The sequence below is a fragment of the Chanos chanos genome, chromosome 3 (assembly GCF_902362185.1).
Source record: "Chanos chanos chromosome 3, fChaCha1.1, whole genome shotgun sequence".
In the NCBI taxonomy this organism is placed as follows: domain Eukaryota; kingdom Metazoa; phylum Chordata; class Actinopteri; order Gonorynchiformes; family Chanidae; genus Chanos; species Chanos chanos.
The window spans coordinates 19,247,501-19,271,275 of record NC_044497.1 but is presented as its reverse complement, the minus strand read 5'-3'; the positions used below and the strand labels follow the sequence as shown (position 1 = coordinate 19,271,275).

Sequence of the window (23,775 nt, the reverse complement as noted above, 5' to 3'; positions counted from 1 at the left end):
CAGCTGCTATTTTATCCTGACATTTTTTTAATTAATTATTATTATTATTATTATTATTATTATTATTATTATTGTTATTATTTTTCTGAATCGGATCAATATTACCAGCACACTTCTCTACTGTATTTTTATCAAGAGAGGAAGTCATAAAAGAAAAATGAAAACAAAACAAAACAGCGAAAGGACATCTCAAACGCATTCAGGTGCCGACTAATGAATGCTGACAAGGTGCAGGTACCTCAACCTTTTTTCGTTTCGATGGTTTTTAAGTTCAGATTTTTATTTTTCTTATTCCTATTTTTCTGTCATCTGGACAGGATTGCCTGTGACAAACCAACCAACCTACAAATCAACCAACCATTTACCATGTTGGACAATACAACAATGCTGCAACACCTTAGAGGAACATTCTGACTGTTACACACCATTAACCTTCCTCAAGGAATTTTTATTTCCGATTGTTTTTCTTTCTTCTCTCTGTGTCTCTCTATCTCTGACGGCGTGTGCTATACAAAATTAAGGTAAACGTGTCTTTTCCGGAACTAACGGGTGTCTCTAGAACACAAAAAAGGTGGAAGACAGCTGGACTAATTTTTTTTTTTTGCCTTCAGTTTTGTAGTGTTAAAGTTGGTGATTTAAAAAAGGGGGAGGGGGGTGGTTGAAGGAAATGTATTGTGTGGGTAAAAGATAGCTAAAGGAAATGGCTTGCGTTTAGAGATTGGGTGTTGGAGCATCTGAACATTGCATTTTCTCTGGTACGGTGTCATTTCTCAGGTAACCAGTCTCAAGGGGGTTTGGGTTGAGCAGTGTGTGGTTTTGTGATTCACTCCTCCGTCAGCAGGAAGCAGGGGGAAGTGAAATGTTGGGCAGGGTGGCACTAACTGGGAAGTCTCTGAGCCTTTTTATCCCACAGTCATCAATGGTGCCCTCAATTTAACATTACACAACAAGAAGAAACGCAGGACATGCAAGACCATAGTGAGTGTTTCTAGAAGCGTGTGTGTGTATGTGTGTGTGTGTGTGTGTGTGTGTGTGTGTGTGTGTGTGTGTGTGTGTGTGTGTGTGTGAGAGCTGGTGAGTTTGATGCTGTGAATGCAACAAGTGAGGGAAGAAGGAGAAGTTAAAAAAAAAGGGTTTGGCCCAATTGTCTGTTGAGAAATAAGTATCTTTTTTTATGGTTATTGTCTTTTTAATTTTAGTTTTCTTTTCTTTTTTTTTTTTTTATTTGGACTGAATCCAACATACATATTGGATATGTGAAATTACGGACCTAGACCCAAACACAAGAGACCAGCCTCATAACTTGTAAAAATCCTGTATTGATAGTTAGCATTGGAAAAGAGGAAGGATTCCAGTCGCGTTCTGGCCATGTCCCTTTGTAACCGCTTTTCTCACAGGGACCGAATTTGACCTCTGGCCCTGTGCATGGCCCTGGGTTGTAAAGATATTACCATGGAGCAATGGACTAGACAACCAGTTCAGTATACAATCTCGAAAAGTAGTTTGACAGAGACAAAAAAGAAAAAAAAAAAAAAAGAAAGAAAACAAGAAACATGTTTGTTTTTTCTTGTCTTAAAAGTGGCATGCAAGAACATAACATATCCGTATGCCATAATGTAACAGTGAATGTGCACTTTGCTGCTGTCTCAGACTCAAAGATGAGATATTTCTATATATTCCTTTTTTTCTGTGTGCTACACATGCAACTCTCAGTAGAATTCACATTCAAATACAACTCTCAGTAGAATTCACAGTCAAATGCAACCATGCTTCAGAGGAAACGATTAAGCTTCCGAGTCAAACAAACAATAAAATCAGTAATGAAAGGACAAAAAATAAAAAAAACAAAAACAAAACAAAAACAACAACAAAAAAACAACAAAAACAACAAAAAAAAAAAACAAAAAAAGGTTTTAAAAAAATTAAGACATTATTCATGAACCACAAACCACCTCAGACCAGAAATACCTCAGATTTTTCTACGTGTTTGACTTCTGTTATATATTTTGTTAGTTGTGTTGACTTGTAGTAAGTATATTTTGATGTAAGTTGGCTTTTATGATTAGGGAGTTTTGGAAAAAAAAATAAAGTCCAAAATCTTTTAAGAAGTGCTACCAAGTTCTGTGTTATAAATGAGAGAAAATTGTGTAAATAGCTGTATACAGTTGTGGAATTCTGCCTATCTGTGAAAGACATGGGCATTATTCTGTATTTGTGCTGGCTGTTTTCCTCTACTGCGCTACTTTTCCTGTCTCACGCTTAAGGGACATCCAACCTTAATGGTTTGGCTTTTTGCCTGAAAATCCAAATTAGGCTTCACCCAAACAACCCCCTCCCTTTTTTCTTTTTCACTAATTTTGCACACACCCCTTCTCATGATGAACCCTATGGGTACGTCATAGCTTACACAGTGGTGAAGTGTTGTCCCTATCGAAAAGCATACTTAAGAATTAGTACAAAATGGAAATAGTGCTAAATTTTAGCCACTTGCTAAAGATCTTACCAAATTATTTCATTTCTGATACTTAAAACGTGCCGGTGACTGAAGTTCAGAGACACTGTTGTTATTAACACCGCTGTAGTAACAAGTCTGTATGACTGATTGGTCTTATTTTCAGGGCAAAAAAAAAAGAAGGTTTGATGTCCCAGTCTTCTGCACCATTTCACCCTCTGTTCTCTCACATTTGCTACATAAAGACTTCACAGTGGCTGCTTCTGCTCTCACACAAATGCCCTGCCCAGAGCTTAAAACGGTTTTCTTTTTCATTGTGCCATGGATACCGTCTGCAGGTTCTGCTCAAGCCTTTGTCAGTGTTTTTCTCATGTACAGTCAGAGTAAAAAAAAACGGAGAGGAGTGGCAGCCCTCTGATTCCTCTAGAGTCAAGATCATTGGCTCGTGATCTTTGATGTCATGGACCTTTTGCTTGGTATTGACTGATCAAAAGCAGTCAGATCTTTTAGCAGGGATTAATGCGTTTTTTTTGTTATCCGTGTTTATATTTAGCTCTTCTAACTGTCACATACTTCAAATTTCAGAGGGATAATAAAACAGTTAAGTATAATCCCCATTTCTAAACTCTTTTTTTAGTGTTGCCAAATGTCAGAGAGGGAAAAGAAAGTAAAACTACTCTCTGCCAAAGTAGACTGTGTTCATTTCCAGTCATCCAGTTTCTTCTCCCAACAAGAGGTTTGACTTTGACTCCAAGCATGTGGCAAAGTCAGTTTTGATGAATTCGCAGAGTTCTGTCTCTTCAGGAGATCGATTTGTGGAAAGACTCACCAGTGGAGGGCCCAGATTAGTGATGACGTGCAAGGCTTGTGTATAACACAACTGTGGCATCTCAGACCAGTTCCGACAATGTAGCAAGCAATATCAACAGCAATAGCTTAGTTTTCTTTCTGACAGGGCAAACTATACTTATGGGTACTGTAATCGATCCTTAAGCAACCTACCAAATCATTTTTCTTCTCATTCTGCTGTGGACACCGAGAACATAAAGCTGGGAGTCGTTTTTAAACTGTCACCATCACAGTAATAACTTGCCAGTACTAAAAAAAATAGAAAAAAAATTGATACATGTAGCCAAATTCCTTGCATGTCAAATCTGCAAGAGGGTAACCAAAGTTTTTCTTTTTCTGTTGTTTCTGGGAACATCTGTTGTCATTGTGTGCTCTGCATAAACACAGCTTAAAGTCCAGAAGTGAGTGTCCTTACCACGACCAGATGAGCATTTTGCCTCACTTAAGCCTTATGAACCCCATCTTTAACTCTGGTCGTTAAACTGGGTTGCCCAGCTAAATTGCTGAGTTTTAGCTATTCAGATGACGTCAGAAGAAAGTGTCATATCACTTTGTCCAAAACAAGAGGAGAGTTTGTGTGTTTGAATCACTGGAATTTTTTCTTTTTAATTTTTAGGCTTCCTCAAGCAGGCTAATTGGCAAAGGAAAGCATCAGTTGTCAGTGTTTCTGTAATTTAAATGTAAACAATTTTTTATTTTTAATGAGCTTTGAGGAAAGACCAGTATTTCTCGCGTTTTATCATTTTAACTTCTGTGCCATTTAAAGGAGAGGTTTTCTCCCACTGAAATGTTACTTCTAATGAGAAAACAGCGGGGAGAAAAAGGTGCATTGAGTTTAGCCTGAGCTTCTCTTGAATCTGTCCAAATGTGAGTTTCAGCTATAGTGTGGTTAGTTGTGGTGGCATTTGTATGCTCCTGTGTCCATGACAACAAAGGTTTATAGTTGAAAAAAAAGAAAGAAAAAACAAACGGCAAACACCTCACAGTAAGAGATTTTATGAATATTTGTGCCTGTATTTTCATCAACCTGCAGAAGCAACCACTGCCGTCTTTGTCTCCCTCTCTCTCTCTTTCTAGCTCTCTATTTCTGGCTATCTCTCCTCTTTCTCTCACTTTCTGTTGTAGTACCTTTCAAATGATGCTATATATATATCTATATATCTATATAATATAAAACTCTAAAAAGTGACCAGCTGTAACTCTGGATGCAGTTTTAGATCCAGGTTTTCAGGAACCAGTTACCTCATACCTCATGTGGAACAGTGTTGCTAGCTGGGTATTTGTCGACACTACAGAGGAGATGTACGCTCTCATCTAACACAAACAGGAAAACCTCGTCTGTAATTGTGTAACATGTATGGTGCACCCCTTGACAATGTGAAAAACCTCTCTCTTCCCAAGTTCTCCTACCTCTCAGAGAAGGCAAACAAATGCTACTGACAAAGGGAAACTCTGAGTGCTTTTCACTTCTTTCCCCAGTTGGAATGTTGACCCGACCACCGCTGTATGGAGATGAACCGATTTGACACTTGATCAAACTATGCTGTCCATTTCTCTAAACCAGTAGATTATGAATCTCTGTTGGAAGGGCATAACAATCCATCGTCCTGGTGATCTGTACTACTACTAATAAAATTAATGTGGTTATTATTTATTATTGAAACTGTAGTTGTTGTTGTAAAAGAACACTTGTTGCGAATCACTGGTCTGGATAATTCACCTTTAACTGACATGATCTGGGTGTGTTGAGTGTCTTTTTGTTACCTCATGTTTTCCAGTAAGTCAGTGTTCAGGTCAGGTTTCAAACTGAAGCAAAATCTTAGCCAGTACATGCAAGTATCACAGCCAGTCCTTTGGGGTGGGCTGGGTGTGGCATTCATTTTTTTTTTTTTTTTTTATTTTGCTTCTTGTTGAGTGGTGAGAATCCTGTAGCCTTCTCTGGCTAACGGACTTAACCTGCTTCCCTTTTCTAAAAGTACGCCGGTGTCCCTTTTCAGTGTCATTTTTTCCCCTCTCCTGTCGAGGTAGGATTTCAGTATTGGTCTGGATGTCTAACCCCCCCCCCCCCCCCCCCCGTACCTGCAAGCTTGCCACTGACTTCACCAATCGGAGGTCTTAAAAACAGAAAAAAGAAAGAAAGAAAGAAAGAAAACAGTTTCAATTTAAATCGATAACAGTTACTGACAAGCAAGGTTTTCATTCCATTTCCCATGTTCCCCAAGACCCAGAGTGTTGTGAAGGTGCAAACATTGGTACACGGTGCTCAAAAGAAGGTTTTCTTACCTGTCTTGTCAAGGGGTCATATTTTAAAGTGCTGTTTCTATACCAGGATATGTGAAAATGTCCATGTTGTAGGTTATGTTTCACTATTGTAGCTAAAATTGTAGAACAGAGATGGCTTGTACTACTGATTTTAACATAAATATACTAAAAATCTGTATAAGACAAAATGTATACAGAGTTGAGCTTGTAAGCCCTCTTTTGGATTGAAGAATATGTTGAAAAGTTTTATATATATTAAATGCCCTGGAAAAATCTGATATCCATCGTTTTGCCGTACTGAACTGAGAACTCTTTTGAACGATCATTGTAACATAGTTCTTTAATTTGCAGTGGATCATTGTTCTTTTTACTGTGGTAATTTTAGAACTCAGTACCCAGAATTTGGAATAGATTTGCCTAGATGTTGGGATGTCGTTGTTTCTCCTCTGCATTGGTGCCAGAATAAACCAGTATGAATGTAGTATTTGCCCAGTGTGAAACAACTACACCCTGACTATTAGAGAAAAAAAATACTAGAAAGGATTACTTCAATTTTATCTTTTTGTATATGAAAGTAAACAATAAAATACTGATAAAACATCTGTTCCCTGATTGGTTTTCTGTTATACCCTTCCATTTTCAGTTATGTGTCCAGTTTATGGCATTGTGGTCAAAGAACATAAATAAATAAATCTGTGTGGCATTTTGCCAAATAAACATGGCGTGAATCCCACACTTCCTACTTCATGTGCTATACTTGCTGTGAAGGGTGTTAGTGGCTGGATATTATTTTTCTTTCCAGTTGTCCCTTATTGCTTTTAAATTATGTTTACTTGCACTATTGGGCTGAGGATTACAGTTAATTTACAAGAAAAAAAAAAGACAAAACTACAGTGTCGCCAGTTTACATATTACCAGGGCTCCAGTCCACTATTTCACAATGCATTTTGTTTCTCCCACCGGCACGGCTATAACTGTTCACTGGAAAGAGCACAAGAGGAAAGGAGAAAATGTCACCGAATGCAGTTCTGGCTTGGCTCCATAAAAGCTTTTGGTCTCTTTGATCATGGGCCCTGACTCAACATTTTACATATCTCCCAAAACTCTTCAGTCTTACTCAGTAGGTGCTTTGTTATTTTTTAACAGTGGAGATGGCCTAATGGTCACTGACACTACTCTACAGACTGTATACGGGGGTGGCAGGTTAACAAAGGGGATAGCATCCCCCTGCAAATCGCCTACTGGTTTTACTGAAGCTTTAGGTCCTAACGAACCATTATGAGTCAGAGCATTAGCCTGCATGCTATACAGAAGCTTAAATATTTTTCCCATGCCCTGCCAAGACCTCTGAGATGTTGTCAAGTTGCTAAGTATACAAGGAAAGACACGACCAGCCATGTAACATTTACAAATTACTAGGCATACCATTTATTTATTTGCTCATTCATTTGAAGTGTGTATTCAAGAGACAAGAAATCGAAAAATTTACGTATTTCAGTGCTGTACCTCGTTCAGCACTCCAGTACAGTAGGTGGCAGTATGCACTTTTGAGACTGTCGGGTACAATTTTTGCGAAGCAGGGGTACTCAAACCGAAAATGACTAGACAGAAGCTAGAACTTCAATGAAACATTACATAATCAGAATTTCTGTTTCAGCTCAATGCTTGCCAATGTCTGTGGCTTGGTGAAGGATGGCCAGTAATGCCTTTAAATTTATCGGGGGGTTTGTGTGTGGGGCAGCGGTTAGCACAGGGTCTTGCGTTGTAGCACTTAAACTCTTTCTGTCTGAATCTCACCACGAGGAAGAGTTTCATGAAAAAGGTAGCCAGTTTAATTTCTTGCTAAATTGAGCTCTTTCCAACGAAACATACATGACTTTCGTGATTGCAATACAGTATAAACGTAATAATTTCAGAATTAATTAATTTAATAGTAAACAGTAGTAGTAATAGTAATAAATGCGCTTGATGCAAGTAGCCGATTTGCTTTCTGTTACATCAATAACGTTGTTATAATACAGAGTTGGTGCCAACCAAGAAACAGCAGCTAGCTTGCTGTTTCACCAGCACCCAAGTGAAAGCTGGGTTTATATTTGAAGAAAAAAATGGTGGAAAAATAGCTAGATGTGCAGATTTACTAGCAAAGTTGATAAGGGTGATGAAAATAGATGTTTTATTTTGCCAATGAGACAAATGAGTTCATTATCAGAGTATACTGATATAGCAATAATTTCGACTGAGACAGAAGAACAATAACATTTCCTTGAAAAAGTAATTATTTGAATAAAACTGTCTTGTGCTCAGTCCAACAAATTAATAATACATTTATTTTTCTTTTTGTGAAATCACCAGCAATGTGATTGAAGTGTTTGTTCTCTAAAATTAAATTGTACTGTTTGTCACAGAAAGCCCACAACAAAAGATTATCGAGAAATTTGGTCTCCCACTTACTGGAGCGGAAACTCGATTCTATACGAATCATGTTTTATCGTACGATCAGGCTAAAAAGACACCAAGATGGGTTGCAGAGCACATCTCAAATGTAAAATTACTCGGTAAGTTTTGTCTGGTAACACATTAACTTTGTTAAACTATATTTATATCTCTGCAGTCCTTCTGCATGAATGCACAACGTCCACATTATTATTATAAATACTGTTGTTGTTGTTGTTTTTGTTGTTTCCTTCTTATTAGCCCACCGGCATGATGTGCTCCTGTTTTTGTGCTTTTATAGGGAAGGCAGACAGAAGGCATTGTAAGTTCAGGCCGGATCCTGGCATCCCTGAGATGTTCACAGCCCATAATGAAGATTACCTGGGCAGCGGCTGGTCCAGAGGACACATGGCCCCCGCAGGAGACAATAAAGCCTCAGAGGTCATTCCTCTCCAGGTGTTTCATCTGTCACCAAATTCAGTGTGACTGCTGTGACATCCTGCACTGTTTGTTATCGAATGATTAGACTCAGCTGTCGTGTAGTTTAGGTCTGGAGTCAGACATTAGAGTTAGAGGTTTGAAAACATCTGCATTCTCAGACACAGCACAGCGATCTTTTGTTTGGACCTCACTGTTTGTCTGGTTTCTTTTGCAGCAATCAATGGCTGAGACCTTCTACCTGTCAAATATTGTTCCTCAGAACTATGAAAACAACGCAGGCTTCTGGAACAGGTACAGAATAGTCACTGCATCTGGCACAGAACTGAGGAATGTTCTGGATCTCTTCCTTTTGGTGGAAGGAAGAGCTGAACCTTCATGACTCTTTTGGGGGAAAAAAAAAAAAAAAAAAAAGGTTTTGTGAACGTGTCTCCTGCTGCTCTTTACTTAGATGCTTTCCTGTCCTAGGTTAGAGATGTATTGCAGAGACTTGACGAAAAGGTTTGAGGATGTGTGGATTGTGTCGGGACCCCTCGTTTTGCCTCAGGTGGGAGATGATGGGCGGAAGACCGTGTCATATCAGGTAACCAAAATAAAAACGGATCAAGTCTTTGCCTCAGTACAAGCTCTAAATGTAGGAGAAGTATGAAGCTCAAATGCCTTACTGTTATACTGCAGAAGAACGAGAACAAAAGCCATTTTCAAATCAGCCTTCTTCATGATGACATATTATAGCTGTGTGTCAAAATATCCTGTCCCTTGTGTTGGTCCAGCACGAACAGGTGTCCTTATGAAGAACTTGCAGTTATATCAAATGGCCAGTAGATATCAGTGTTGCACCTAACAATGCAATCTGTATGATTGGGACTGTTCAGTTCTATGTGTAATACCATTGGCAACTGACAAGGGGCAGTATTGGTGGCTCCTTTTCCCTTAATCATTTACTTACATGTAAGTAGTCTGTGTGTAAACTGTGTATAATACTGTAAATCCTCACATTTCTGAAAATAAGAAAATAGTCCCTTGTGCGACTGCTGTGTTTCCTCTCTATAAGACTCAGGTCATACAAGGGTAATGTACTCTCTGTCACAAATATCTTAACCTCCCCTTCATTGTTCTGTGTTATGAAATATTGAAGGTGATGGCTTGAAAATGACTCAAAAGTACAAATCCTGACCTGTCTCTCAGCAGTCTCGTCTGCTCCTTCCTTATATCTTGGTTTAAGAACACTGATAGTTTTATCAGGTGCAAATTCTAGGCTGCTCAGAACTGGCTTCCTCCACTCAGAGCAGGAGAGGAGCTCCAGCTGGTTTCCAAGGGAGAGATTTGTTTTTTTCTTGCGCAGCTAAATCAACATAGACAGCCGCCTGAGGGGCCGGTACCTATCGTAAATGTACACAGACAGGGGTCGTGCCACCTCTATCTGTGCACACTTTGGCCCTTGGAGACATTCGAGCTTAGATACTTCTCCTCAGCTCCTCTGGTCTGCTCCTTATTCAGGGAATGGGAGGACTATGCCAGGTAGGGCCATAATGGGGACCCAGGACTTCCCCTGTACACTGTCCCTTACCCAGTGGAACAAACCATGTCATCTGTTTCCTCTCCATGTCTTTGCTTAACATGCAGTTAGTTCCACAGCTTTTCCAAGTACTGTTTTTAATCAACTGTCTGTTTTAGTCTTTTATTAGTGAAGGGCAGAAACATTAAATTAAAAAAACAAAACAAACACTTGGTCGGGTTTGATGTTTTGTGTTTGTGGTTTATCCACATCATTTAGGATTTATTATTGAGAATGTGTCAGGTTTTTAGGATATGAATTGTGTGCACTGGAGAGTGTAATGTCTAGAATCACTCCTGAGATGTCAACAGGTGTTGAGAATTGGTCTGCCATCGAGGAGTCACTGTGTAATTGTCTCTGAACAAATCTTCCTCTTTTTCATGGTTCCATTTCTGAGATGCCAGAGCAGTTGATTCTGTGGGATTCACAGCTGTTACCTGCCTAAAGAGAGAGAAATGTATTTAAAAGGATCACCTCCTTTACACAAGAATGAAATGTCAGGGTCTAAACAAGTTATTCATGCATGTAAAACTGATATGATTGCTTAAGTTTATCTATGCATATATAAGTCTTTTTTTGTGTGTTTTTCTCAGTTAATTGGGAAGGATGAAGTCGCTGTGCCCACACACCTCTACAAAGTCATCCTGGCCCAGAAGAACTCATCTTCGGACACTTTGGCCCTGGGAGCCTTCGTGGTTCCGAACCGACCCATTGGATTTGATCACCAGCTGACGGAATTCCAGGTGAGTCTGTCGGATCTGGAGAGGATATCCGGGCTGTCGTTCTTTCCCAAAGCGGACAGAACTCAGAAGAACCTGTGTGAGCTGGACTCTTGTCGTCTGATGGACTTCAAAGAATTCACTCTGTATATCACGGGGCGTAAGGTGGCTGGTGCCAGGACCAGTGTAAAGCTAGAGAAGGCCATGGCAGAGCTGAGAGAGGCCGGCATCACTCCAGACGACTACCTCATCAAACTGTATCAGGAGAAAAAACAGGAGCTTCTACACAAGGAGCACCCAGAGGGGAAGTCAGGATACTAGACATCACACAGATATACCAAAGACCACAATGCTTTTTAATAGAAGGCCACTGTTTTTGTATTAGTGCTATGTTTTCCATACTGTTTTCCATGTTTATCATTTTTACCAGCTTGACAAGTCAGAGGTCAGCCTTACCAGAGTTGTTTGTGTGTAGTACATTTTTTTTTTTTTTTTGGTCAGATGTATGATGTTGTGCTGATGGTCATGGGGTGGATGTTTGTTCATCTGAAGAACTGAAGAATATTTTTGATTGTTGATGATTGGATTCCCGGGTTGGGCTACAGTTTTATATACAGTTGAGGGACCAGTTTGGCAGTTAATCATTCAGTCTGTTACCATCCACTGAATTGCTCCTGTTCACAGAGTTCCAAAATAAACAATTAGTTTTGTGAACTAAGCTAAATGTGTCCTTCGAAATTTTTATTGTATTTAATTTTATTTATTTCAATTTGCGCAGTACAGTTTTTTCTCCATTACATACTTAAATTGTGAAGTCTTTTGTTTGTATTTCTTGAACTTAAAATTAGTAGTTTGTTTTATCCACATGTATTAGTTGGATTCATTTAATATGAGTGATGAATGATGTAGGTCCATATTTCCCAACAGGCCTGTATTATTTCAGCTTGTCTCCTCTTTCCTACACACTTCCCTAGACACTGAGTGTTTCCTATCGATTGATGGAAAAAGATGGGGTTACAGTGTGAGATGAGGGTGATCCAAAGCGAGCAGTTTGGTTGTGCTGTGCCGTCTGATGAGGACCCAGACGTGCGGTACACTGCTGCTAATCGACGGTTCTTTACAGGACCCGGTGCCGATCGGAGCCCACGCATCATCCACTTCCTGGCACTAGTCATGCATAATTGCATTTGACGTTTAAATAGCACCACAGGAAAATGGAGATGTCTGAATCCATTCCACTTGTCAAATTACCACGCAAGGCACTAACAGGTTTGAGGTCTTTCTTTTTTTTTTTTTTTTTTTTTTTTGTGCCTTGATTTCTCTTTTGACAAAGTATAGTACTTTAAAAAAAAAAGGGAATTTGACTGACTCACTATCTAGAGCTATTCACTATTTTACTGAGGATCTCATGTTCTTGCACTTGTAACTTTCCTTCATTACCTCTATTTGTTTCATGAGTATGTACCTCTGTGAGGGGTAGTTCTTAACACGCTGCCTAGACTGCTTAAACTTTAACTGTGTGTTCCAGAGAATTCTAGCCTTCTTTAAATGTCAGTGGACGCATAGTTTGTCTGTGTTATCAGAAGTGTTAAAATAAACATTTATTGCCTCTCTGTTGTCTATTAGAACATGAACAATGATGATACAATATGTACAGTGTGTCAATTAATATTGCACACCCTTCAGGTCCATATGTCAAGAGAAGGGTTTGATTCTTCGTCTGGGTTTTTAATCCAGGTATCTCACACCGGCGTGTCTTAACCCCGTCGTCTGATAAACTGGAATATTTGTGTCAGTTGTACTCTCTTATATACACTTTAAAAAGTCAACTCGTTTCTTGGGTTATGCTTAGGAAGTATACAGCATTGCTTTTAAAGGAATCCCTTTTTTTATGTAAAACTTACCTATATCCTGGTAAAATCAATACTTGTTATTTTGAGTGTTTTTGTTTCGCATCATGGTGGGGAGGACATGTTGTACGCTGTTCTGTTTGTCTGATTACATTTTAGTTATCTCCTGATTTTTGAACCGTAAGCTTTTGCCATTTTCCTCCTGATTTCGTAGCTCAAAGACAGAAAACACACACACTCCAATAAAGAATAGAGTAAAATGCAGAGTCAACAGAAAAGTAGGACTTGTACATTGTGTTAATGAAAATAATTTGTTGTGCTCAGCAAAGGAACCCACAGGTTCACACAAGAATCCCTTATGTTATTTGAATTGTCTTTTGGGCTCTGAATGTTCTGATGAAGGCCATAGGGCTAAAATGACAGTGTAAGCTTTATGGTTTTACTTTGATAAATAATTTTATGAAGCATCTGTGCGAATTCAAGTTTAAATGTTTCTTAAGGTAATCATGATGATGTAGTTGTGACTGTGTGCTTCCCTTTACAGACGCGTGGATTTTACAGAGCTTAAAATAAAACAAAACTTCAAGTTTTAACAAAGCAAAGACAGCAAATGTTTTTCTAATGTTAGACAGTTGACCAACATTAAGAACACAACTTGACGGTACCTTACGTAACCCCTATGTTGAGAGAAACACGACTCCCATGATCACACTGTACTAGTTTCACACATACCTGGCATGACTCCTGCAGTTATGCTGTGTCAGCGTGTTTTAGTACAGAGACAGTGATCAAGCACCACGCTTTTATTTTTTTGCAAGGTAGTCACATTGAAAGTTTGCTTGCCAGCATGGCATTTTTTGCACTAGGTCTACTCTTGTCCAACAAAAATGTATGTTAGCCTGTTCTTTCTGTAGGTCAACATTCTTTCGTAAAGAAGTAAGTGAATGTAAATGGTATTTAGGAGTCTGTTTCATTGAGCCAAGTATAGAGTATAGTCAGTCTCTCTGGTTCCTGTTTGCTGTTTCTGAGGCATCTCATTGTCTTTTTGGTTGCCACCCCCTCCCAAAACACACACATCCTCATCAGCTGTCTCTTCCATTTATAAACAAAACAGAAGCCGTGTTTGTGAGGAGCTAGAGACAGTTGTGCTCTGTTGTCAGGATACATAACTGTAGTAACGCTTCCTGTGTAAGTCATTTGTGAAGCAAAGGCGTTAAAAATCATACGCGTTGCCTAGTGCAGCGAGGCCCGCCCCCAAACACGTTTTGTCTTGTGCAGCGAGGCCCGCCCCCAAACATGTTTTGTCTTGTGCAGCGAGGCCTGCCCCCAAACACGTTTTGTCTCCATGAATATTCATGTCATATGATAACATCCCCGCACACTACTGGAGAGCACTTACAACACCAGCAGGTTTTTGCATATTAGCTAGTTCTGTTATAATGGCTTCAGTCGGAATGAGAAGAGCAAGCAGGTCTAGCGATTGTTCGGTTTAAACCAGGTCATGACGGGGCAGAATTTCCCCTCCTGTGTGGTTTTTAAGACCGTTCTCTTCCTTTTTATCTGGAGACATCTGCTGCACTGGAGCAGGTGCACTTTCCAACCCTAGGCTGTAATTAGCAGCTTCAGTCTGTTACCATGTCCCAACACATTGTCTCAAAACAACAAGCTTCTCGCACAGTTGGTCTTTTCCTCGCCCCTAAAGATAATGCCAGGCTAACTCCAGCTTCTCACTTCTCTGGAAAACTTCTCTGATTCTTCCATTCCTACGTTTACCCGTGGAAAATCTGATGGGAGTGAACTGAAGACTGTAGGAGACGTTTGTAGAGCACAACAAATAATACAACATTTTGGCTGCTTCTTGTCGCCTCTGGTCAAACTGACCAAAGACAGGCTGATACGCACGTGACATTTCAACTTTTATTTAAGAATTAACACTTAGCAATTAATCATACCAAGCTTGGAGCACCAGTGAGTGCGTGAAAAAGGCATGTCTTTCCTATGCAAGCATGTTCCAGGTTTCTGAGGTTTGCACACTACAGCCGAGCGGAACTCTCCTTATGTAGAAAACAAGATTTCAGTCCTATTTTTACTTAATGGGCGTTGGGTGATGTGATGTGCCACGATCCATCTGTGTTTAGCTGTCCAAGAATGTTCCTGGCATGTGTGTAAATATTTGTGAATTGCTTTGGAATGAGTCCAATTTCAATGTGTACTCAAAGGAACTACTGGGAATTTTTATGTAAGAGTTTATTATGTTAACCCTTAGGGGTTATGGCAGTTATGGCATTAATGAGAGGATGTGCTCACGCTTTATCTGATGAGTAATGTGGTAATGTCTGTCTTGCCTGTACTTCATGGCTTTTGTATAGTTACCATAGATCTGTTGGTAGGTACTGATAGTCATCATGGTTCTTGGGAATCCTCTCTCGTGTTTAGGGAAGATAACCAGAGGAACACCCCCCCCCCCCCAAAAAGATATATATATATTTGAAAAGAAAAAGGAGGGGGGGGGGGTGAACACTTCCTGAATTCTGACCCCGTGATTTCACACTTGTGTGACAATGTGCCTTTCAGCTTAGTGTGCCTTAGCTCCACCCTCCTTTTGGGATATGGTTCCTTAGCAACCATGCTTGGTAGACCTGTCCCTTGGAGTTGAAAGGTTCGTTGCACACTCACATGCTGACAAAACCACTGCCCTGTGAGCTTAGCACTTTGTACCAAACGTAGTGTTAGATGTGTGTTAGACTGTGTACGTATCATTTGGCTTTTTGTCTGTGTGTGTGTGTGTGTGCCAGAACTGACTTGGCAGTGTTCCACAGTTCAAATTATTTATTTATTTATTATCTTATTGTTAGTTTTGGTCTCCTTGTAGCCTACATATGAGTTGCATTTTAATGACAAAGTCAGACAGGAGGAACAAAATCCTAAACATTGTATAAAAATCAAAAAGAGTTTTTAGCAATCTCTTAAAACACACTGAACAATGAGATTCCCATGTCATATTCCCAAAACATTCCATTTTAAGTAATAGTGGCATGTGACTTCCTGCCTCCGCTGGTTTGGTGTTTAACAGGGCTTCTGGGTCCTGCTGGTTTGTGCCAGCAGATGGAGACATGACTGCCCCTCGTAAAAAGAGAGCTCCTGTGGGGAGGGGAGTGTACTGTCACTGAGGGCCAGTCAGCTTACACATATACACTCCCAAAATGACCGTCCCTGTTATTCACGTACACGGTAACAGTTTGCATGCATTTTGTACTGTATGTGCACGCTAGGTTTACCTTTGTTGTCATCCTGGGATCTCGTGTGTATGTATGTGTGTGTGTGTGTGCGTGTGTGCGTGTAGATGATTTTTAGTCGTAATCCTGTAGAGGCTCAGAAGTCAGAGATGTAGACAGACTTGGTCTGGCTCTACAAGGACAAGAAAGGCACTCATGCATGTTTGTTTTTTGTTTGTTTGGTTTTATTTTATTATTGTTTTGTTTTCATGGTTCTTCCTGACACAGCAGAGCATTTGAAATAAATGATATATGATGACTAAATAAATGAAAATTAAACTGTGTGACACTCTATTGATATATATTTTTTAAATGGTGAAGACATGAAACTGGTTTATTCCCATAGAAACAGTGGGGGTTTTTTTGCACACATAAATCATACTGGGATAAAGATTTTGTCATGTAAAAACATTTTAGTGAACACATGAAAACCATCCCTAAGGAGAGGTTTCCAGGTAATTCCTTGTCTTGAGACCAGGTTTGAAGTCAATGGGTGACTATGTTCTGTTACCTGGCTTCCTGGAGTTCAGTCATACTTTTTTCGTGAACTAGACTCCATTAACTCTGAGTTTGTAATATTGTGGGGGGAAAAAAGGGGAAACGGCCTCGTGGGTCTGGTGTTCTTCATGACTGGACATCCTCAGAGCACTGAGAGATGCGTCAAGGGATTTGCTAACTCCGGGGTTGAAGTGATGTTAACAGATTACATAAGATTGTCCAAAAGGGCACGGGGTGACTGTAGTGGACAACGTTTTGATGAAGGAGATTTTAGTCTTTCAGAAACATACTACAGACTGAATAACAGTTGATTCACATGGTGAATAGTAATAACTGATGCACATTCACATTCTTCTGTTCTCTTTTTATGATAAATCCTTTTTGTAAACGCGCATTGACTTTTCAAAGCGGGATACTCCAGCGGGGGGGGGGGGGGGGGGCAGCCTGGGTCTTGTGTCATACTTTAGTAGAGAACTTTTAATGCTGTTTTTATAGAGAAAAATGAGAGGTTTAATTTGTGTGATTGTGTGAATTAGTCAGCGCTCATTCATACCTCCTTCACGTCATATGCATAGCGCGCCGGTTGAGTGTTAAAACTATGTCATTCATCTGTACTCTGTACTACAGGTAGTTGGAAAGGAGCGCACAGCTTAGGTTCTGGAGTTCGATCATACTTTTGTAATATTTGTGTGCAGTCTTCGCGCATGTGTGTGTATACTCAGGCAGCTCTCAGCTCTCTGGCTTCTCCAGTCAGAGGCAAACAGGAGGATTAGCCTCTGGAGAGTCAGGTCACTGCTCCCCACCGGGAGAACAGTCATCCTCCAGCTCCTTCGAGAGACCTCATCAGGGCTTTGCTGCCATGGCAACCCTATATGGCAAACATCACACTCCTGAGTCCTCACTTGTCTCGGACCACATGAAGTGGCAGAGAGAGAGAGAGAGAGAGAGAGAGAGACAGAGTGCTGGTCCTGTCCATGCTTCGTTTTTTTTTTTTTTTTTTGGTTGTTTTTGTTTTGTTTTTTTTTGTTTGTGTGAATGCATTTTTTTTTTGGTTTGTTTCTTACCATTACGGGCTGTCTGCGTACCTGACAGTCCAAGCACTGCCTTTAAGTAACATTAACTTGTCTGTTAGATGGGCCAGTTCAGTTTGAGAAGACCTCAATGCTGCTCAATATTTTAAGGGCTGTAAACATCTGAAAATACCATGTGAAAGGTCACGCATGAAGAAAAATGATTTATTAGCAGATAAAAGCATGAATATAAGGTATACTTAGTTCAGATTGTTTCAGAACTTTGCTTCCTCTCCACTTTACACAGTAGCTGTAAATATTCTGATTGAATATGAAACTGATATATGATTTGAACCAAATATATTAAATCTGTCTTATGTTATGTTTTCCCTGGTGAGAGGAATTTTTGGAATATCGATGTGGTTTTGCTACGCTGTGGAAGGTCAGTCTGTGTTATTTCTTGTATTTTGATAGTGCTTTCATAGTGCTTTGTGGTCTAGTCACAGCACTCTGATGTTCCAGAACAGTCAACAGCTCTAGGCTTTGAGAGAGAGAGAGAGAGAGAGAGAGAGAAAAAGAAAAAGAGAGAGTGTGTTCTCAGAATTAGTCCCGTATACAGGGCAAGTCATTCTCTTCTTGAGGCTAAGTTAAAGTTTTGTTTTTAGGAAAGAAAAGGTAAGATAAAAATCTGTCAAGTCAGTGGTACTTTGGACAACAGAGAGTACTGAGATGCATTTCATTAGCGCTAACTCAGGTAAAAAAAAAAGGATATAGTTGAATATCACTGTCCAGCTCTAACCAGCTTCAGTCGTGCTCTAGTCCCAAGTATATTACTTACCACAATGCTAAGAACTGAACAAGGCTTAATATGTTTTTCAGAATTTCCTTTCTTGTAGATATTTTTTCCATCAAAATAATAAATTATGATCTTTTAGTTTACTTTGCCCTGCGTAAGACCCAGGTTCTGGAAATATTAAAATGTCCCCTTTCCTCTAAATTATTTTGAGAACTTATTTACCAACATTCAAGGTAACTGTAAGGTGATGTGTGTAAATATTTACATATTTAAATAACCTCTTTCATCACTTTTTCTTCTACTTTATTTTGGATCAAAATCGTATGTCATCTTCTTTCACACACTGGTCAAATTGAGTCTACTGTGTCTTACAGCTGAGCTGATCCTCTTTGCTAAATCTATGACTTATGTGTATGTTATACGCCTATGATGCTTATGCAAAGGGTCACGTTAGGTCAAACATAGTTTACCTCTACAGAGCCAGGTGCAGAAGATTCAAGATTCAAGAGTTTTATTGTCATGTGCACAGTAAAACAGGCAGTTACACTGTACAAGGAAATTCTTTCTTTGCTAATCCTACAAGCATGAATAAAAGACAATATATAAATAAAAATCTTATAAGGAAGACAAGAGACAAAAAACAAGAGAAAAATAACAGTTTGATCCATGACATGTGAGGTAGATCTATGACACGTAACTTAGTATTGGAGTATTAGCATTTAAGAAGACATGACCTCCAGCACTTTCTGGGAGCAGATGAGGCTTGCGTCCTTTTTACCACGGCTAACATACTTTTTGATTAATATGTTTTTTTTAATGTTTTTTCTTTTAATTATTTTTTTTATCTCATTAATCATGTGGTTAAGATTACATTTTAACCATTTCTTTCAATGGCTTACCTCTGTCTGTTTAGAATTGTTTCTATATGCTTTAACAAAGTAAAAAAAAAAATATATATATATATATATTGCCAGCAGTGTCTTCAGATATTTCTGAAGTGTTTGGGCAGCTAATGAAGGTGCATTGTGATTTTAATATCAAGGAAAGACTGGGGAAAAAAAAAAAAAGAAATATATATATGTATATATATATATATATATATATATATATATATATATATATATACTGGCATGTAAAATACTTGCTAAATGAATCGAACGCTGAACCATGTGTGTGAGTTTGCCATCCCACTCAGTGACTCATTTATCCACAGGTGATGTAGCTGGCGAGGCCGTCTTTGCCCAGAGTGGCTTCCTGTCTGCGTTCTTAGTCTCTCCTTCTTTTAGAAACTCAGGAGACCCCAAATAAGTCGACCAGTGCATCCTGGACCCTCCAGCATTCAGGCATTTCCTGGAAACTACTTGACTACAGCCGTCATGTCTGCGAGCCACTGCTACTCTGCACATCTGTTGCATAACGAATGAGGAAGTCGACATGTTTGCCCCCCCCCCAAAAAAAAATGCCTCCATACCCCCTTGAAGATGCAGGTTACCATGGAAACTTCAAAACTTGCCATACAGATGACCAGCTCACCCACATAGTTTACCGCCAGGTCTTTACAAAACCAATAATGCTGTTCCCACCCTCCACCGTTAGCATTAGCCCACGTAGAATGATTGTGTAATGTTTGTTTGTTTGTTTGTTTGTTTGTTTGTTTATCATTTCAAAAAGGTCCCATGGGGATATGGCCTAGTTAAGTTTGCAGAAGGATGCCTCTCTCTGGCAACTCCCCCTCCCTCAGAATGTCCGAGCCCACCCTGTGAACCTCTCCTGCCAGAGGAGATTAATCTCCCCAGTTCCCTGTGTCTCTGTCAGTTTTGCTAATTAACATGATAGCCTCAGTGGCATTGCTTTGACGTGGAGGAAGCTGACAGGCGCAGGGTGTAGCATGGTCCTTCATATTTTGCCTTTTGTGGCTGCAGTTACGCAACAGACCAACATCCTCTACTGTAAACCCCTTACGGCACCCTAATGCAGCCTTAAAGCCTTCTTTTTCTGCACTGTATGACTGTTCATTGGAACCCACAGTGAGTCTTTTGAACTCCAGTGTAACTCAAATCATGTCACCTTCAAGGGGCAGGAGTTTCTTTTAGCTCTATGTTTTTGTTTCTATTTTCTGTAAAAGATGCTGTTTTTCACAACATGCTTGAAAATATCCAACAATCTGTTTGGAATAAAAAATATTTAAATTTCTATCGTAATAATCTCTTTAAATTTTTTCTTTTTTTTTTTTTTGCATCCTATGCACATTCAGTCATATTATCATATTTTGTGTTTTTGTTTGTTTGTTGTCATAGGTTTAGACTTAATGTATTGCCTGGGATTGGGGCACATACCTGTTGATTATTCTGGGAAGCAGTTACATGGCCATATAGCCTTTCCAGTTTGTTACAGATTAGCATGGTCTTTGTTGCAGAGTAATATGGTCTTGCTCTTTGACTCTTTGATCCCAAACTGGGTTCTCATGGCAACTCATAGACCATGTGAAGATAGAGAGTAAGACAGTCAGAGTGTGTGTATGTGTGTGTGAGTGCATGTGTGTGTTGTTAGAAAGCATCTAAAGAAGTACTGACATCACTGTGCCTTGTCAGCAAAGAGCCACAGTCGAGTTAGGGCAGGATGCTGGATTGACCCTGATGAACGGAGGCAGGTTGGGTAATTTGCACCCAACCAAACATAAACAACAGCAGCGCTGGGCTGACGCGCCATGACAACTGTCACGGCTTGTAATGGCAGCCCTAAAGACACAGGCAGGTGAGCCAGCTCCCTCCCTCACATCTTTTGGAGGGAAATAATTACTTGCTTTAACAATTTGTAACTTTGGTTATGTATCAATCACATTCAGGACAGACCTGCAGCTGCTAGTCACTTTGTCACCAGTTCACAGTGAATGACCTACAGAACGGTCACAGTGAATGACCTACAGAATGGTCACTCTGAACATTTTCTAGTCAGTAAGAGAAGACCGATAGTGCTCTGACTGACTCTCAAAATTAGATTAATCAGTTACTTGTTTTGTACACGACACCATGGCTTTGTCTTCTGTACACTGATGCCGTGTTGTACTCCCCCGGGCAGAAGCCTCAGGTTGGTCTGATGTCATGGAAGCATCTGATGTGTGATGTTATTGTAGCTGATGGGTGAGTTGTGTGAGTCTTGTTGAAGAGTCAGTATTCCCAATCCCTGTCAGTGCTGTCATTACACCAAGACACCAGAACCAGAGCGTGTCATTAAAGCATGATATGTACCACTTACCCATCTGTTCCAGGTTTGGATATAACCACTTTATTGGGATGCATCAGGAGTTAAAAAAAAAAAAGGATTTCCTTTGATGCTTGATTTCAGCTTGTTTTTTCAGTGCTCAAATTGTTAAGATTTGTGTCAAAGGCAAAGGCTTCGCTTTCTTTCTTGGTTCTCTCTCTCTCTCTCTGTCTCTCTCTCTTTCTCTGTGACCCTAACCTTTGCATAGCTTGTGAAATGATCAACACATTACTCCATGGTTCACTCTCAGGTGTCTCTGTAATAGACTCCTGGTGAGATTTGCAGTTTGCTCTCTTTTGCTGATTTCTTGCAGGTTTGCCTGAATTGAAGCACTGGCTGGCCCTCATTAGCTTTTTTACCTCCTGCATCCTTTCCACCAAAGTATGATATTCTTTATCTATCAAGCCTGTGTCCAGATTCCATGAGGTGTAAGTAGCACAACTTAACACATGAAAGCAGCTTTCAGTGTTACCAAAAGAGTAATGTAAATTGATCACAGTGCAACCCTTCGTGTTTTGGCGACTTCTAACTTAAACGTCACTGGGTACTTCACCTCTCAGGTAACTATGATCTAGGTGCACAGAACCACAAAAGTTATATGCATTTTTACTGTGTTTGTCATGTGTCTATTTTTTTTGCTTAATCTTCCTTCACGTTGACGATAATGTTTTTCATGATATTTGTTGACAAAATCTATTAAGTGCAAGAGATATTTACAGTGATTCACATAAATCAGCTGTTCCCTTGTAATTAGTTTCAGATGATGAACAATACAGGTATTGGAAAGTTGTAGAAATTGCCAAACTGTGACTTGTAGCTAGGGCTGGCCGGTATGGCCTAATATTTATAGCACGGTATAATCTGAAGCATGGACGGTAACGGTATATATCATGGTATGTGCGTTTTTCTCAGAATTTAAATATAACTGCTTCTGAAGGGGTAAAGCACTGGTATGGCAACTGCATGGCAGCTATTACTGAACTTTTAACTGTATTACTAGGACATATTTCGCATAGTATATTTTAATACACAGTATTTTAAGAACAAGTACACAGTGATGGCATTTGTTATGTCTGTCTGCTGCTGACTTTTTTTCTCATAAGGACAGCCATTGGAAAATGCCTCAATTAGTAGGCTTCCACACAACGTAACACCTTGCGAATTTTGCCCTATCACTTTTTGCTCTGGGAGAGTGGTCGCGAAAACAGCAAGCTTTTTGACTATCCTGGTAGTAGCAGTTAAGTTTGAGTGCTTAAATGAAGGTGGTCTATTTGCCCCGACAAGAGCCGTTGTGAGAGTTTTTTCTACTGCTCTGGCCCCGACTAAGTTCATGTAACATGTAAACAACAATCCGTGTTGATGTGGACACAAATGGTTGCCCATACATCTTTTAATCATATACATGTTTTCATGCTACATGTAGCCTTTAGCCTCACCCATCTTGGTCAGGCTTTTTTTTGTTACTCCCGCCTCTCTAGAGAACGTCACATACCAAACACATCACACGCTGAACTGATTGGTTCTCGCGTGTTTTTTTTATTTGCATCAAGTTGCAGATTCGCCATCTTAGTTTCGCTTGCCTCACCGGATTTGCTCCAATCTCACCCAGTCAGAGCGAATTTCGCCCCATACAACCTGAATGAGAGCGAAGCGAAATTTCCTTGCAAAGGAAGCATACCATGAGGGCTCTACCGGTAAGCACAGTATAGTCAAAATCCATACCGTAGGGCAAATTCATACCAGTCTACTTTCTATACCATTTATACTGTCCACCCCTACTTGCAGCCTTAATGTTAGATCATTATTTATATTAGCCTCATTTTACATAAATTCAGGTACTAGGCAGGAGACCCTAGAAAGTGTCTGTTACCCTCTAGACACCCCAAAAGTGAAATGTTCTCTCTCTCTCTCTAATCCCCTTCTGATTTCAATTATATGTGTTTTGTTTTCAGAAATCACATTTTGTAGGTGAAGCATAAAAATGTATGTTGACATTGACGTTGTTACGAGCAGTTTTCTGCATGATCATGGAGTGGTTCTTCAGTTTTTCCATTACATAAACACCTGTTTACAGAAAAGCATGAGTCAAATGAGAGACTACCTCACAAACAAAAAAATTAATCCTATTGTTTATTTTACAGTAGATATACATGTTTAAATTGGCAACAAAGCTGTGTTTTAAGAACTGGGTTTCATTTTTATTTATTTATTTTTTTTATTTATTTATTTTTTTTTTTGCTTTGTCATGACTCAGTCTTGATCTCTGAGGATCTGATGTTGACAATGTCTCACATTTTCTCATTTTATTTCAAACTAACAATCAGAAAAAGGTAAGTCACACAAATAAAATGTACAAATGCGAACTCTTGCTAGA

At 39.6% G+C, this 23,775-nt stretch overlaps 1 protein-coding gene across 1 annotated transcript; it reads left to right on the top strand.

The window, feature by feature from the left end:
- Positions 1 to 7,255: 7,255 nt before the first annotated feature.
- exog (exo/endonuclease G) lies at positions 7,256 to 11,032 on the top strand. Its single transcript, XM_030767637.1, has 6 exons — positions 7,256 to 7,385; positions 7,969 to 8,118; positions 8,298 to 8,437; positions 8,652 to 8,728; positions 8,903 to 9,017; positions 10,586 to 11,032. Exons 1-6 carry the CDS (start codon positions 7,256 to 7,258, stop codon positions 11,030 to 11,032), a joined length of 1,059 nt encoding a protein of 352 aa, XP_030623497.1.
- The last annotated feature ends 12,743 nt before the right edge of the window (positions 11,033 to 23,775 follow it).

Coding starts and splice junctions, on each gene's coding strand:
- exog (XM_030767637.1), top strand. CDS start 7,256: ATGGCCAGTAATGCCTTTAAATTTATCGGGGGGTTTGTGTGTGGGGCA. Junction 7,386..7,968: donor GGAAGAGTTTCATGAAAAAG/GTAGCCAGTTTA, acceptor TGTTTGTCACAG/AAAGCCCACAACAAAAGATT. Junction 8,729..8,902: donor AACGCAGGCTTCTGGAACAG/GTACAGAATAGT, acceptor TTCCTGTCCTAG/GTTAGAGATGTATTGCAGAG.